The 13,487-nt window shown below is 42.6% G+C and overlaps 1 protein-coding gene across 1 annotated transcript in view; it reads left to right on the top strand.

The window, feature by feature from the left end:
- The window catches only part of LOC133463753 (NLR family CARD domain-containing protein 3-like), a 64,353-nt gene that overhangs the window by 46,797 nt on the left and 4,069 nt on the right, over positions 1–13,487 (top strand). Inside the window, exons 5-9 of the mRNA XM_061745464.1 lie at positions 6,991–7,155; positions 7,683–7,761; positions 8,113–8,320; positions 10,587–12,393; positions 13,173–13,346. Coding sequence (XP_061601448.1) covers positions 6,991–7,155; positions 7,683–7,761; positions 8,113–8,320; positions 10,587–12,393; positions 13,173–13,346 — 2,433 coding nt within the window. The remainder of the gene's footprint in view (positions 1–6,990; positions 7,156–7,682; positions 7,762–8,112; positions 8,321–10,586; positions 12,394–13,172; positions 13,347–13,487) is intronic.

Genomic DNA, 13,487 nt, shown 5'->3' with positions numbered 1-13,487 from the left:
TTAAAACTGGATAAGGATCCTTTGCTCCCATCGAGCTACCGCCCAATATCATTGATAAATGTGGATCTTAAAATAATCAGCAAGGCTCTTACCAAACGTCTGAAAAGAGTCACCCCTTCTATTATACATCTGGATCAAACAGGTTTCATTAAAGGTAGACATTCTTCTACTAACACTCGTAGATTACTTAATATTATAGATTATTCGAATATCAATAAACAGGAAACTACTATTATATCTTTAGATGCTGAAAAAGCATTCGATCGGGTAAAGTAGAAGTTTCTATTGGCAACTTTACATAAATTTGGATTTGGCAAATCTTTTATTGACTGGATAAAAATATTATATAGCTCTCCCAAGGCATGTGTAAGGAAAAATGATCAAATCTCTACAAGTTTCAACTTGCAAAGAGGCACTAGACAGGGTTGCCCTCTCTCTCCCTCACTATTTGCAATATTTATTCAACATTTAGCTGCAGCTATTAGACAAAATCAAAATATTAAAGGTATACAATGCAAAACATTAGAGCACAAAATAAGTCTTAATGCGGATGACGTACTTCTCTTCCTCCAGAACTCACAAACCTCACTATCACGGACAATTGCATTTATAGAGGCATTTTCATCTTTGTCTGACTATTCTATTCATTGTTCTAAATCCACCGTTTTGTGTGTTAACTGCAATTTTAGGAATATAGCCAATACTAAATTACAATCAGGGAAAATTTGATATTTAAGCATAAATATCTCCCCTAGGCTGTCAGAGTTAATGAAATTGACTTATTTTCAGCTTTTAAAGAAAATAGAAGATGATCTTTCCAGATGGAACTCTCTTCCCATTTCACTCATGGGAAGAACAGTCGCCATTAAAATGATGGTTCTATCAAAAGTAAATTATTTTTTATCAATGATACCATCCAAACCACCTCCTTCTTGGTTTAAGTCATTGGATTCATTTGTATATACATTTCTGTGGAAGAATAAAACACATATTAGTTTGAAGATATTGCAAAAATCCAAAGAATGTGGAGGTTTGGAGTTACCTAACTTCCAGTATTACTTTATAGCCAATAAATTACAGTATATTTTAAAATGGTCGAAAAATCATTCTTTAGATAGTCAATGGCTGGACTCATGGCAAGTGTTTTGCAATGATCTGGAAATCTCAGAGTTGCCATTTATTAGTCAAAGCATTAAACATCATAAATGATTCAAAAGCATTAATATTAACACAACTCTGACAGCCTGGTGGGAATTCCTTAAAGTAGCTAAAATGTCACTTTTTTCATGTGACCATACACCCATCTGGAACAACCCAGACATCCTGAAAAATGATAAAAAGATGATAAACTTTGCTCAATAGAGAGATCAAGGAATACGGTATCTACAGCACGTAATCATAGGAGGACAGTTTGTACCTTTTAATACACTTAGGGCCTGATTTACTAAAGGTTTGCGTGCGTAAAAACGTGTGCAAACTTGACATCACCCGCAAAGCAATGCGCAAGCTGATCTACTAACAGCGTGCAAAGAGGACTGCGCCTCTCAAATGAGCAAAATAGCACACGCTATTCATTTAGTACTTTTGCCCTGATGAATAATCAATATGGGGCGTACCCACCAGAAATCGCTAAATACTGGGAGGGGAAAATGCAAATATGTCCATTTACCACCCGCAATGAGATTTACCAAGCCTGAAAGTTTTTGTGGGGATTGTGATTGCGTCTGTATTTAATACGTTCGAAAGGAAGGTGCTAATCTGCCCAGCATTACGCAGGGATGCTTGTGGTGCCTGATTTGAGGAATGGGGTGGGGATGGCGAGGATTCTCCACATGCAAAAGGAGAAATATTTTATTTGAATGTTAAATCGAGTATTATTCAGCAAAAGGTTGCCACAGGAGGCACATTCATTTTGTATTTGTGATAATAAATAAATCACTTGTTTTCGTGGAGAAAAACGTGTTTCTTATTGTGCGCCTAATTGTTCTGCAGTTGTCATACCCATACTCCTAAGTATGTGTTTGTGTGAGTGTGTATATATAAATATATTGAAGTGTCAGTGTGTTGTTTTTTTTCTTGGTCTACTTATCATTGAATATACGAGGGGGTGCTTTTCACGGCAGGGGTGCTGAATACGGCACAACAATTTGCCTCTTCCACTAATATCTCTAACTCCAACTCGTCAAATTTCATTTTGCGCTTGCGACTTTATCCTGCTTTCCATCCAGACTCTCCATGGCGCAAAGTTTGCCGTAAGACACGCAACACCTCATTTAAATACTGAGGTTTGCACAGCACGTGCAAACTTTTTCAGTGCACACGCAATTTAGTACTTTTTATTTAGGATCTTGGTAAATCGGGCCCTTACTGTTCAATATGGAATTAGCAGTAAAACATTTTTAGAATACCAACAACTTAAGGCCATAATAAATAAAACATATAAACTAAACCAATTAGACCTACAACTTCCCGCCAGCATAATAGAATTATTGAACCTAAGCACTCTAAAGTTGTTATCAAAACTTTACAGGTTAGTGTCTAAAAAAGATAATTCAGTGGGGGTGGCGCCGGGCAGAGCCGCCGCAAGGGGTGTGCGAACCGTGTGACCGTACGGGGCCTCGTGCCCCAAGGGGCCTCGCGCTGTGGGCCGTTTTTTTTTTTCCGTTTTTTTTCCCCTTATAAATATCAACAGTCACGTTCCATCGTAAATTGTAGGCTATAATAATGATAAAATGTGCATTGTGCGCCCAGTGTAGGCTGATTCTTACTTTACAACTGTCCTGAACGCATCAGAGCTGTGAGCCAACGCTGATTGTCTGTAAAGCCTGGTTTATGGTTCTGCGTTAAATCGACGCAGAGCATACGCCGTAGGGTACGCGGCGACACGCACCGTACGTGCGCATCGACGCTTACACTACGCCGTAGGCGCTGCGTTGGTGTAACGCGGAACCATAAATCAGCCTTAACAGTTGCAGCAATTTGCCGACTCGGCAAATTTGCGGCCATGAAGGAGATGAGCGCTAAACTTTAAAAGAGGACTAAGCATGTACAAAGTTTTGAATGTTACCCCGTTTTCCACGTTACCTGGATTATTTTGGGTTATGGAAGAGTCAACTATGGTGAGTCAGTGTAACCTTCTTAAATAATTTCTTTATCAGAATGTTGTGGTAGCTTTGACCACCTGCCTATTTTAATGTGCGCACATTAAAATACACAAGCGAACAACACAAGCGCTTGTGTTGTTTTCAACTAGACCGCCGAGTCTATTCTGTATTATAGAGCTCAGAAATGATGTTAATAGACCGCTGTGTCTATATCTATCTAAATAGATTAATGAGTAATTTTAGACCAGTTATGTTTTCTTTTTTGTATTTAAGCTGTATCAAAGATGGAACTGACTCAGTCCGTGACTATCTGAGTTTTCAGCGCCATGTGATTGACAGCTGTCAGGCGTGTGTGTGTGTGTGTGTGTGTGTGTGTGTGTGTGTGTGTGTGTGTGTGTGTGTTTTCTTCTGAACAAGTTTGTGACTTTACTCTGCTTTCTGCAGCATAGGCCTATAGGCTTGGCTCAATAAAAGTGAGAATAAATGTTGTTTGATGGGTAGGATGAGGTGTTGTTGAACATTAAAATGACTATCATAAGGGCCCATCGAGAATACTCCGCCCCGTCTGTACTGAGACCCACGCTCCGCTACTGCAGGGGAAGGTATCCAGTATTTTGCTAATTGGAGAGTTAAAATTGCGCATATAGACACCCGATATGACCCGAAAAACCCGAAAAACCCCAAAACCCCCACCTGCCGGGTGGGGGTCGTTGGCCTGGAGGGTGAGGGCCTCCTGGCCGCGTGCCCGGACCAGGTGGCCGGGGATTGCCTGGGTCGCAGTCCGCTGTCACACACACACACACACACACACACACACACACACACACACACACACACACACACACACACACACACACACACACACACACACATAGGGCCCGATTTACTAAGATCCTAAATAAAGAGTACTAAATTGCGTGTGCACTGAAAAAGTTTGCGCGTGCTGTTGTTGCGTGGTTTGCGGGTGATCAACTAAGAATGCGTGCGCAATTGATAACAGGTGCAAACAGCAGTATTTAAATGAAGTGTTGCGTGTCTTAAGGTTTGCGAGCGCAGATCTGCGCCATGGAGAGTGGATGGAAAGCACAGCCACAAGTCACAAGCGCAAAATGAAATTTGACGAGTTGGAGTTAGAGATATTAGTGGAAGAGGCAAATAAACACATTCATGAACTACAGCAAAGAAATTTAAACATTACCAAAAGAAACGCAATATCGGAGAAAACCTGCGATAGAATAAATGCAGTTGGTAACACAAAAAACGGAAAAACGTCTGGTTTTTCATATTTCAATTTTAGGCACAGATCAAAAATACGAAATAGAAAAACGGGCCACAGGACTGAATTTGATTTTAATATTTAATTGGTCGGGTTTGCGTGACCCGGCGGTGCTCGGCATGATCTGAGGAGAAAAAGACATCAGACACAGAGCTGGAGAGCGCTTTGATTCAATCTATTTATGAGTTAAGTTTTTATTCAGATGTCCACAGTATATTGCAAATATTATATATTATATAGCAAACACTGACAGTAAATGTGTGACAGACGGGACCATATGGCCGTCGATTTAACGCAGAACCATAATTCAGGTGAAGCTGCAGTCTGTCTGCGCTGATCCTGACACAGCGGGTCGGAGCGGATTTGGTCATGATGTTTTGTGATTAATAAGCACAGGTTTTAATTAAATGTAATTTACGAAGGATGATTTCACGTTCAATAAGATAAGTAATCAATAAAATACAAAGTTTTGGCACAAAGGCTTGGCCTGCTTGTGGGCGAGTGGAGGGGGGCACAATATATAGAAGGTGGCAAGATATAAGGCGAAGAACTAAAGAAAAAGTGGCCTTTAATAAAACTTGTGCAACCATTTTTAAAATAGCATGCAGCAGAATAAAGACTCTCTCTCTGCGTATTCTTTGATTTTGGATGTCGCCTCCTTGCCACAATAACGGGAGCAGCAGATTAGCACCTTCCTTTCGAACGTATTAAATACAGACGCAATCACAATACGCGCAATTACTTTCAGGCTTGGTAAATCTCATTGCGCGTGGTAAATGGAGCAATTTGCATCTTCCCCTCCCAGTATTTAGCGCTCTCTGGCGGTTACGCCCCATATTGATTATTCATCAGGGCAAAAGTACTAACTGAATTGCGTGTGCAATTTAGCGCATTTCAGAGACGCAATCCTCTTTGCACGCTGTTAGTAGATCAGCTGGCACTTTGGTTTGCGGGTGCTGTCAAGTTTGCACAGGTTTTAACACACGCAAACCTTTAGTAAATCGGGCCCATACACATAGCCACATAGAAATATACACACACACACACACACACATATACATATATTCATACATGCACACACACACACACACACACACACACACACACACTTAGCCACGCATACATACGCTCACACACACACACACACACACACACACACACACACACACACACACACACACACACACACACACACACTTAGCCACACATACATATATATGCTCACACACACACACTCTCTCTCTCACACACACACACACACACACACACACACACACACACACACACACACACACATACAGCCACACACACACACACACACACACACAGAGTCATATACATACACGCACACACACACATAGACAGACACACTGGCTTGTTCACCTGCATGCTTGTTCTGTAGTTTTTGGGGTTAGTTAGTCGCGTTAGGTTAGCTCGGACTGTGATTGGATCTCGAGATTTGGGTCGATTGCTGCTCGTGTTTTGGTCGGCTCCGTGCCGGTTTTGTGTTACTTTTGTGGTTTTTGTTGCAGATTTCCAGTGCTCGACGTGTGCGTCTGTGTGCTCTTGCTTCCTGGGTTAGCAGTGGATGTCACCCCCCCCCCCCAAAAAAAAAAAATAAAAAAAACGTACTGGGTTTGTATGTGTATATATATATATGTATGTGTATGCGTATGTAAAAAAGTACTTTATTGATCCCAGGATTGGGATATTATTCGGACGCAGCATGATAACATACAAGGAGCATGAAAAAAAATAAAATATAAAAATATAAAAAAGGTATAAAAGCCCTACCTGAAAATGTCTATATAAACACTCCTGATCCAAATCTTGAGACCAGTTAAGAATTAACATTTTGCTCTTCTGGATCTTGAGAAAGTTCTAAGCAGAACTTCAAATTGCAAAAAAGAAAAATGGGAGCAGGAGAACAAAACTTAGCAGAAAGTTTGTTGAAAAAACAATCTAACTGATAGCCTTTAAAAGCAAAATTCTGCTCAAAAATGTGTATTCCGTGTGATTTTCTGTGAAGTCATCACTTTGTCAGGTTTTCCTTGATGGCGAAAGCAAAGAAGCTTGTTGTGTTTGAAGGTGGTCGGGTTGTTGCGCTGCATCAGCAAGGCCTCTCTCAATGCATCATCGCTGCTGAGGTCTTTATGAATGTGATAAAGTATCCTGAGGGTTATGGAACAAAGAAGTCTAGTAGACCCCAAAACCTTTCACAGTCTGCTGGAGAAGGTGCTTTCCACTCTTTAATCTGAATTGAACCATGAGGAACTCCACATGTTGTTTTTCGTTAGCTCCAATTTGAAGTTACCTAAAAACACAAATAGTCCCTGTATTTTAGACAGGGCTTCAACCAGGGTAGTGCTGTGCCTGAACATCTCACCCAGTTTTTCAACCTGTCTCTCAAGATGTTCTGGTCGACCGGGTCGAATGCAGCACTGACATCCAGTAAGACCAAGACTGAGATGTTGCCACCATCCGTATTGGAGCGGATGTCATTCAGAACCTTGACTAGAGCTGTCTCAGTGCTGTGATGTGGACGGAATCCTGACTGGAAAGCATCAAAACAGCCATTTAATTACTAAAGCCTCTTCTTTGTTTCTATAGGTTTCATCAGAAAACAGACTCTCATGGACCTGGACCTGGACCTGGACCTGGACCTGGACCTGAACCTGGACCTGAACCTGGTCCCAGCTGTGTGTCCTTGAAGAGTGATGCATCAAAGGATTTAATTATATGTTTTAAAGATGCTCCTGGTTTTCCTTCAGAGAGGTGAGTTGTTTGTAAACGTTGTTTCTGAAAAACGTAACTGAGACTGAAACGTTTGCATTGTAACATGTTTAAAGTGAACATCTTCCTGTTTTGCTGCAATTCTTAGATGGTTGTTGATGTTTCCAGAAACACAGCAGACTATAAAGGGGGTGTTGGAGTCTCTTCTGAGTGACTGTAGTTCAGCGGTTTGTACAGCACGGGGCATCTTTCTGCTGTGGTTGCAACATCATTTAGGGAGGAAGTTCTCCTCAGGTGGCAGGTGTTGCTGGATAGAGGAGGACAGATAGTTCCTGGAACCATGTGAAAATTGATCTGTTGAGAAGCTGGTCTTTGTGGACACTTGCTGGACCTTCTTGTACCTCCAGATTGAGAGCTTGTACTGGGAGTAAGACGTGGACGTTCTCAGTCTCAGTAGGACCAGCGAACCTTTAACGTGACAGGAAGTCCTCTGGTGGACTGTTCTCATCCAAATATGACTCAATGGACCTTCAGACCTTGTGACCTAGTTCTTCGTGATTCCTCCACAGAGTGGACCAGAAGATCTCAGAGTCCCCCAGTGGTCCGTCTGTCCAGCAGCATCAGACCCAGCTGGACTCCATCTTTCAGGTCTGTACATGAACAACAACTGCTTCTCCATCTGTTGTCCTGATGTCCATCTCCATGCTGGTCTCTGGAGACCAGTGGACTGTCAGTCTGTCCATCATGGGCCTGATGTTTGTCTCCATGCTGGTCTTTGTAGACCAGTGGACTGCCAGTCTGTCCATCATGGACCTGATGTTTGTCTCCATGCTGGTCTTTGTAGACCAGTGGACTGTCAGTCTGTCCATCATGGACCTGATGTTTGTTTCCATGCTGGTCTTTGTAGACCAGTGGACTGTCAGTCTGTCCATCATGGACCTGATGTTTGTTTCCATGATTTCAGTCTGGTTGGGTCATTCAAGTGTTCTTGTGTTCCAGCTGCTGGAGAACGACATCGTCATATTTGTGAAGGTCGAGCTGAAGAAGATCCAGAAGGTTCTGAGTACAGATTACCCAGAATCCTCAGAGAGTCTGGAGGAGGATGAAGATGAAGAGCAGAAGAGAATCAGAGAGGCATTCATGAAGATCACAGTGAAGTTCTTGAGGAGGAGGAAGCAGGAGAAACTGGCTGAACTCCTGCAGAATAGTAAGACGTTTTTCTGAACATCTGAGCTGCTGGATAAACAACACCAAATGTCTCAGTAGATGACCAACATTCACAGATCAGACCCAACCTTAAACACACTGGAAGGTGGAGGAACTCAGCTCATCTTCTGTTAGGAGCATCTCATTAATAGGGTCATTAATATCACAGTAAATAAAAGTTTTATTCTAAAGTGTTGAACCGTGTGGATTGAAAATTCAGTTCCAGCAAACACAAAACGAACAAAAGTTTTGTGGCTGAAGTGAAACGTAGAGGAAGCACTGTTCTTGTTCCTCTGATTGATCGGAGGGTTTTTTGGGAGGAAAACGCTTCAATACTCCTCATTGAACCGCTGATCAGTGAATGTTGAAATGTTGATTCTTTGGAGCAGGGGTGGCCAACCCTGGTCCTCGAGAGCCACACTCCTGCATGTTTTAGATGTTACCCTGCTTCAACACACCATGATACAAGTACCTGTGTCATCAACAGAATTGTGGAGACCTTGATGAAAAGCTGATTAGGACCATTAATTAGAATCAGGTGTGCTGAAGCAGGGTAACATCTAAAACATGCAGGAGTGTGGCTCTCGAGGACCAGGATTGGTCACCCCTGCTTTAGAAGAAGTAGAACTTGTTGTGGGCTAGTTTTAATCACTAAGTGGTTTTCTTTATTTCATCTTTATCTGGATGCTACAACACTTAGGCCATTTATACTTAGGCCACTTATAGGCCAATATCAAATCTACCATTTTTGGAGAAAATCATTGAAAAGGTCGTTTTCCAGCAAATCCATGCTTTTATGATGCAAAACAACCTTTTTAACGCATTTCAGTCCTGATTTCGGCCACACCACAGCACTGAGACTGTACTCATCAAAGTCTTAAATGATATTCATCTGAATAATGATGCAGGCAAATACTCTGTTCTGATATTACTGGATCTCAGTGCTGCATTTGACACAGTTGATCATAACATTCTTCTCAGCAGACTGGAAAAGTAGGTGGGACTTACCGGCACTGTGCTTCAATGGTTTAAATCTTACTTGCAAGATAGGGCCTTTTTTGTGTCAATTGGAAACCATGAGTCTAAGAGAACCAAGATCACATGTGGGGTTCCTCAAGGGTCCATTCTCGGACCGCTTCTATTTAACATCTATATGCTACCCCTAGCTCATATTATGGAACATCACAATATTTCCTACCATACTTATGCCGATGACACACAGCTCTATATTTCAGTGTCACCATATGACTACAATCCCCTACTCTCATTGAGTAACTGTATTCACCAAATCAATGAGTGGATGTGCCAGAATTTTCTCCAGCTAAATGCAGAAAAGACAGAGGTGATCATTTTTGGCCCTAAAAATGAAAGGGAAAAGATCAGCGCTCACCTTGGCTCCATGTCATTGACAGCTACAAATCAAGCCAGAAATCTGGTAGTAATTATTGACTCAGACCTGAACTTCAACAGCCATCTAAAGTTTATCACTAAATCTGCCTATTACCACCTAAAAAACATTGCTAGAATTAAGGGGATTCTGTCTAAACAAGACATGGAAAAACTTATTCATGCATTAATTTTCAGTATGTTGGATTATTGCAATGGCATCTTTACAGGCCTTAACAAGAAATCAATCAGGCAGCTGCAGCTGATCCAGAACGCTGCCACCAGAGTCCTTACAAACACCACGAAACTGGACCACATTACACCGGTCATGAAATCACTACACTGGCTTCCAGTGAGTCAAAGAATAGAGTTTAAAATCTTACTGCTGGTCTACAAAGCACTGAATGGTCGTGGACCAAAATACATGCTTGATCTGTTAGTTCCCTATGAAGCTCCCAGACCCCTGAGATCATCTGGATCTGGTTTGTTGTGTGTCCCAAGAACCAGAACCAAGCAAGGTGAGGCAGCGTTCAGTTATTCTGCACCTCACCGGTGGAACAAACTTCCTGTAGACCTGAAGTCTGCTCCAACTGTCAGCTCCTTCAAATCGGCCCTAAAAACATTACTGTTTACTCAAGCGTACTCTTAAATAAAATACTTACCTGCTGGACTTTACGGCCCTTATTTTTAACAGCTTGTGCTTTTTATTATTTTACTTATTTTCTTATCATCTTATTCATCATTGTATTCAATCCTATTGGTTATTTACTGTCTAATTATGTCTTGCCACTTTTAATCTCAATGTAAAGCACTTTGAATTACCTTGTGTTGAATTGTACTATACAAATAAACTTGCCTTGCCTTGCCTTGCCTTTATTTAGATACCGTCGCTGCCATTTGTCAATCAAAACTCAAAGGTCAGCTGCAGAAGAAGCACCAGCATGTGTCTGAGGGGATCACTAAAGCAGGAAAGACAACCCTTCTGGAGCAGATCTACACGGAGCTCTACATCACAGAGGGAGGGACCGGAGAGGTCAACGATGAACATGAAGTCAGACAGATTGAAGCAGCTTCCAGGAAACCAGACAGAGCAGAAACAGCCATCAGACAGGAAGACATCTTTAAACCCCCACCTGGAAGAGGAGGACCAATCAGAACGGTGATAACAAAGGGAGTGGCTGGCATTGGGAAAACAGTGTTAACACAGAAGTTCAGTCTGGACTGGGCTGAAGGCAGAACCAACCAGGACATCCAGTTCCTGCTTCCATTCACCTTCAGAGAGCTAAATGTGCTGAGAGAGGAGAAGTTCAGCTTGATGGAACTAGTTCATGGATTCTTCTCTGAAACCAAAGGAATCTGCAGCTTTGAAGAGTTGCAGGTTGTGTTCATCTTTGACGGTCTGGATGAGTGTCGACTTCCTCTGGACTTCCACAACCCTACAATCGTCAGTGACCCCAGAAGGTCCACTTCAGTCGATGTGCTGCTGACAAACCTCCTCAGGGGGAACCTGCTTCCTTCTGCTCGTCTCTGGATCACCACACGACCCGCAGCAGCCAATCAGATCCCTCCTTACTGTGTTGACATGGTGACAGAAGTCAGAGGGTTCACTGACCCACAGAAGGAAGAATACTTCAGGAAGAGGTTCAGAGATGAAGAGCAGACCAGCAGGATCATCTCCCACATCAAGACATCACGGAGCCTCCACATCATGTGCCACATCCCAGTCTTCTGCTGGATCACTGCTACGGTCCTGGAGAACGTCCTGGAGAATGTACTGGAGAACGTCTTGGAAACCAGAGAGGGAGAGGAGCTGCCCAAGACTTTGACTGAGATGTACATCCACTTCCTGGTGGTCCAGGCCAAACTGAAGAAGGTCAAGTATGACGGAGGAGCTGAGATGGATCCACACTGGAGTCCAGAGAGCAGGAAGATGGTGGAGTCTCTGGGAAAACTGGCTTTTGAGCAGCTGCAGAAAGGAAACCTGATTTTCTATGAACCAGACCTGAGAGAGTGTGGCATCAATGTCAGAGAGGCTTCAGTGTACTCAGGAGTGTTCACCCAGATATTTAGAGAGGAGAGGAGCCTGTACCAGCACCAGGTCTTCTGCTTCATCCATCTGAGTGTTCAGGAGTTTCTGGCTGCTCTTCATGTCCATCAAACCTTCATGAAGTCTGGAGTCAACCTGCTGGAAGAACAAAGAAACACCTACTCGTGGTTTAAAACAAGAGCAGAGAATCAACTCTATCAGAGAGCTGTGGACAAGACCTTACAGAGCCAAAACGGACACCTGGACTTGTTCCTGCGCTTCCTCCTGGGTCTTTCAGTGGAGACCAATCAGAACCTGGTACTAGGTCTGATGACATCAAACCAAAGAAGTTCACAGAACAATCAGGAAACTATCAAATACATCAAGGAGAAGATCAGTGAGGACCTGTCTGCAGAGAGAAGCATCAACCTGTTCCACTGTCTGAATGAACTGAACGATCGGTCTCTGGTGGAGGATGTCCAACGGTCCCTGAGGTCTGGACGTCTCTCCACAGGTAAACTGTCTCCTGCTCAGTGGTCGGCTCTGGTCTTCATTTTACTGTCATCAGGAGATCTGGAGGTGTTTGACCTGAAGAAGTTCTCAGCTTCAGAGGAGGCTCTACGGAGGCTGCTGCCGGTGGTCCAAGCCTCCAAGAAAGTTCTGTAAGTACCAATAGACACATGTTGGACCTCTGGAGTGGAGGGTAGTTTCTGACTTCGTCTGGTTTTACCTCCAAATTTAATTTTTTCTTGACTTTTTTGGGGTCTTTTTCTCAGCACAACCTCATATGAGTGATGTGTGAGCAAGGAGTTTTTTGTTTACACATCTGTCACTCGGACGATGGGGGGAGTTGTGGGTGTGTGGAGGCGAGTTTCTGACTATGTCTGGTTTTACCTCCAGATTTCATATTTTCTTCACTAGTTTGGGGTCTTTTTTTCAGCAAAACCTCACATGAGTGAGGTACGCTGGTTCTTTCATTTCCAGAGACTTTAATGACACACATTGGGCCTGAAATAAAACATAAGCATGAACTCTGACAAGGAAACACTTTAATTTCAATTCTCCACAGACAAACCCCCAGAAACTTGCAGGAACGCTGAAGGTTCAACCCTCAGTTCCTTTAAATCCAGATTACACCTCTATTTACAGCTGCCTTTAATGGATTATTGAAACCATCTGGATTCAGATTTAAACTGTTAATTTCAGTACTAAATTGTAGTAGAAAAGTTTTATTTATTCTGCCAATTGTACTAAAAGTCATGATTTTAATTTTTTCCTCTTCACTTTTCATGTTTTTTATCATGTAAAGCAGCTTGAATAGAATTCAAATGTGATTTAACGCAAACTTTACTGAAGACCAGCAGAACAGTTGAAGACACAACTACCTTTTCATCCATAACAGTGAAATAACCTGGTTGTTGTTCTTTTCTTCCGTCTGCAGACTGAGTGGCTGTAACCTCTCAAAGGACATCTGTGAACTTCTGTCCTCAGTTCTCAGCTCTCAGTCCTCCAGTCTGACAGAACTGGACTTGAGCAACAACGACCTGCAGGATTCTGGACTGGAGCAGTTGTGTCCTGGACTGGAGAGTCCACACTGTAAACTGGAGTCTCTCAGGTCAGGATTCATTCAAGTCTTTTCCTGCTGACTCCCTTGCAGCAGATAATTCACTTCAGACCAATTTTACTGGTAGAACCCACTTCACTACAAACTCACCTGAACACTCCACACAGAAATCAAAGGTTTAAACTTCAGTGC

The sequence above is a fragment of the Cololabis saira genome, chromosome 17, assembly GCF_033807715.1.
Source record: "Cololabis saira isolate AMF1-May2022 chromosome 17, fColSai1.1, whole genome shotgun sequence".
Lineage (NCBI taxonomy): Eukaryota > Metazoa > Chordata > Actinopteri > Beloniformes > Belonidae > Cololabis > Cololabis saira.
This window is presented reverse-complemented; position numbering and strand designations above follow the sequence as displayed.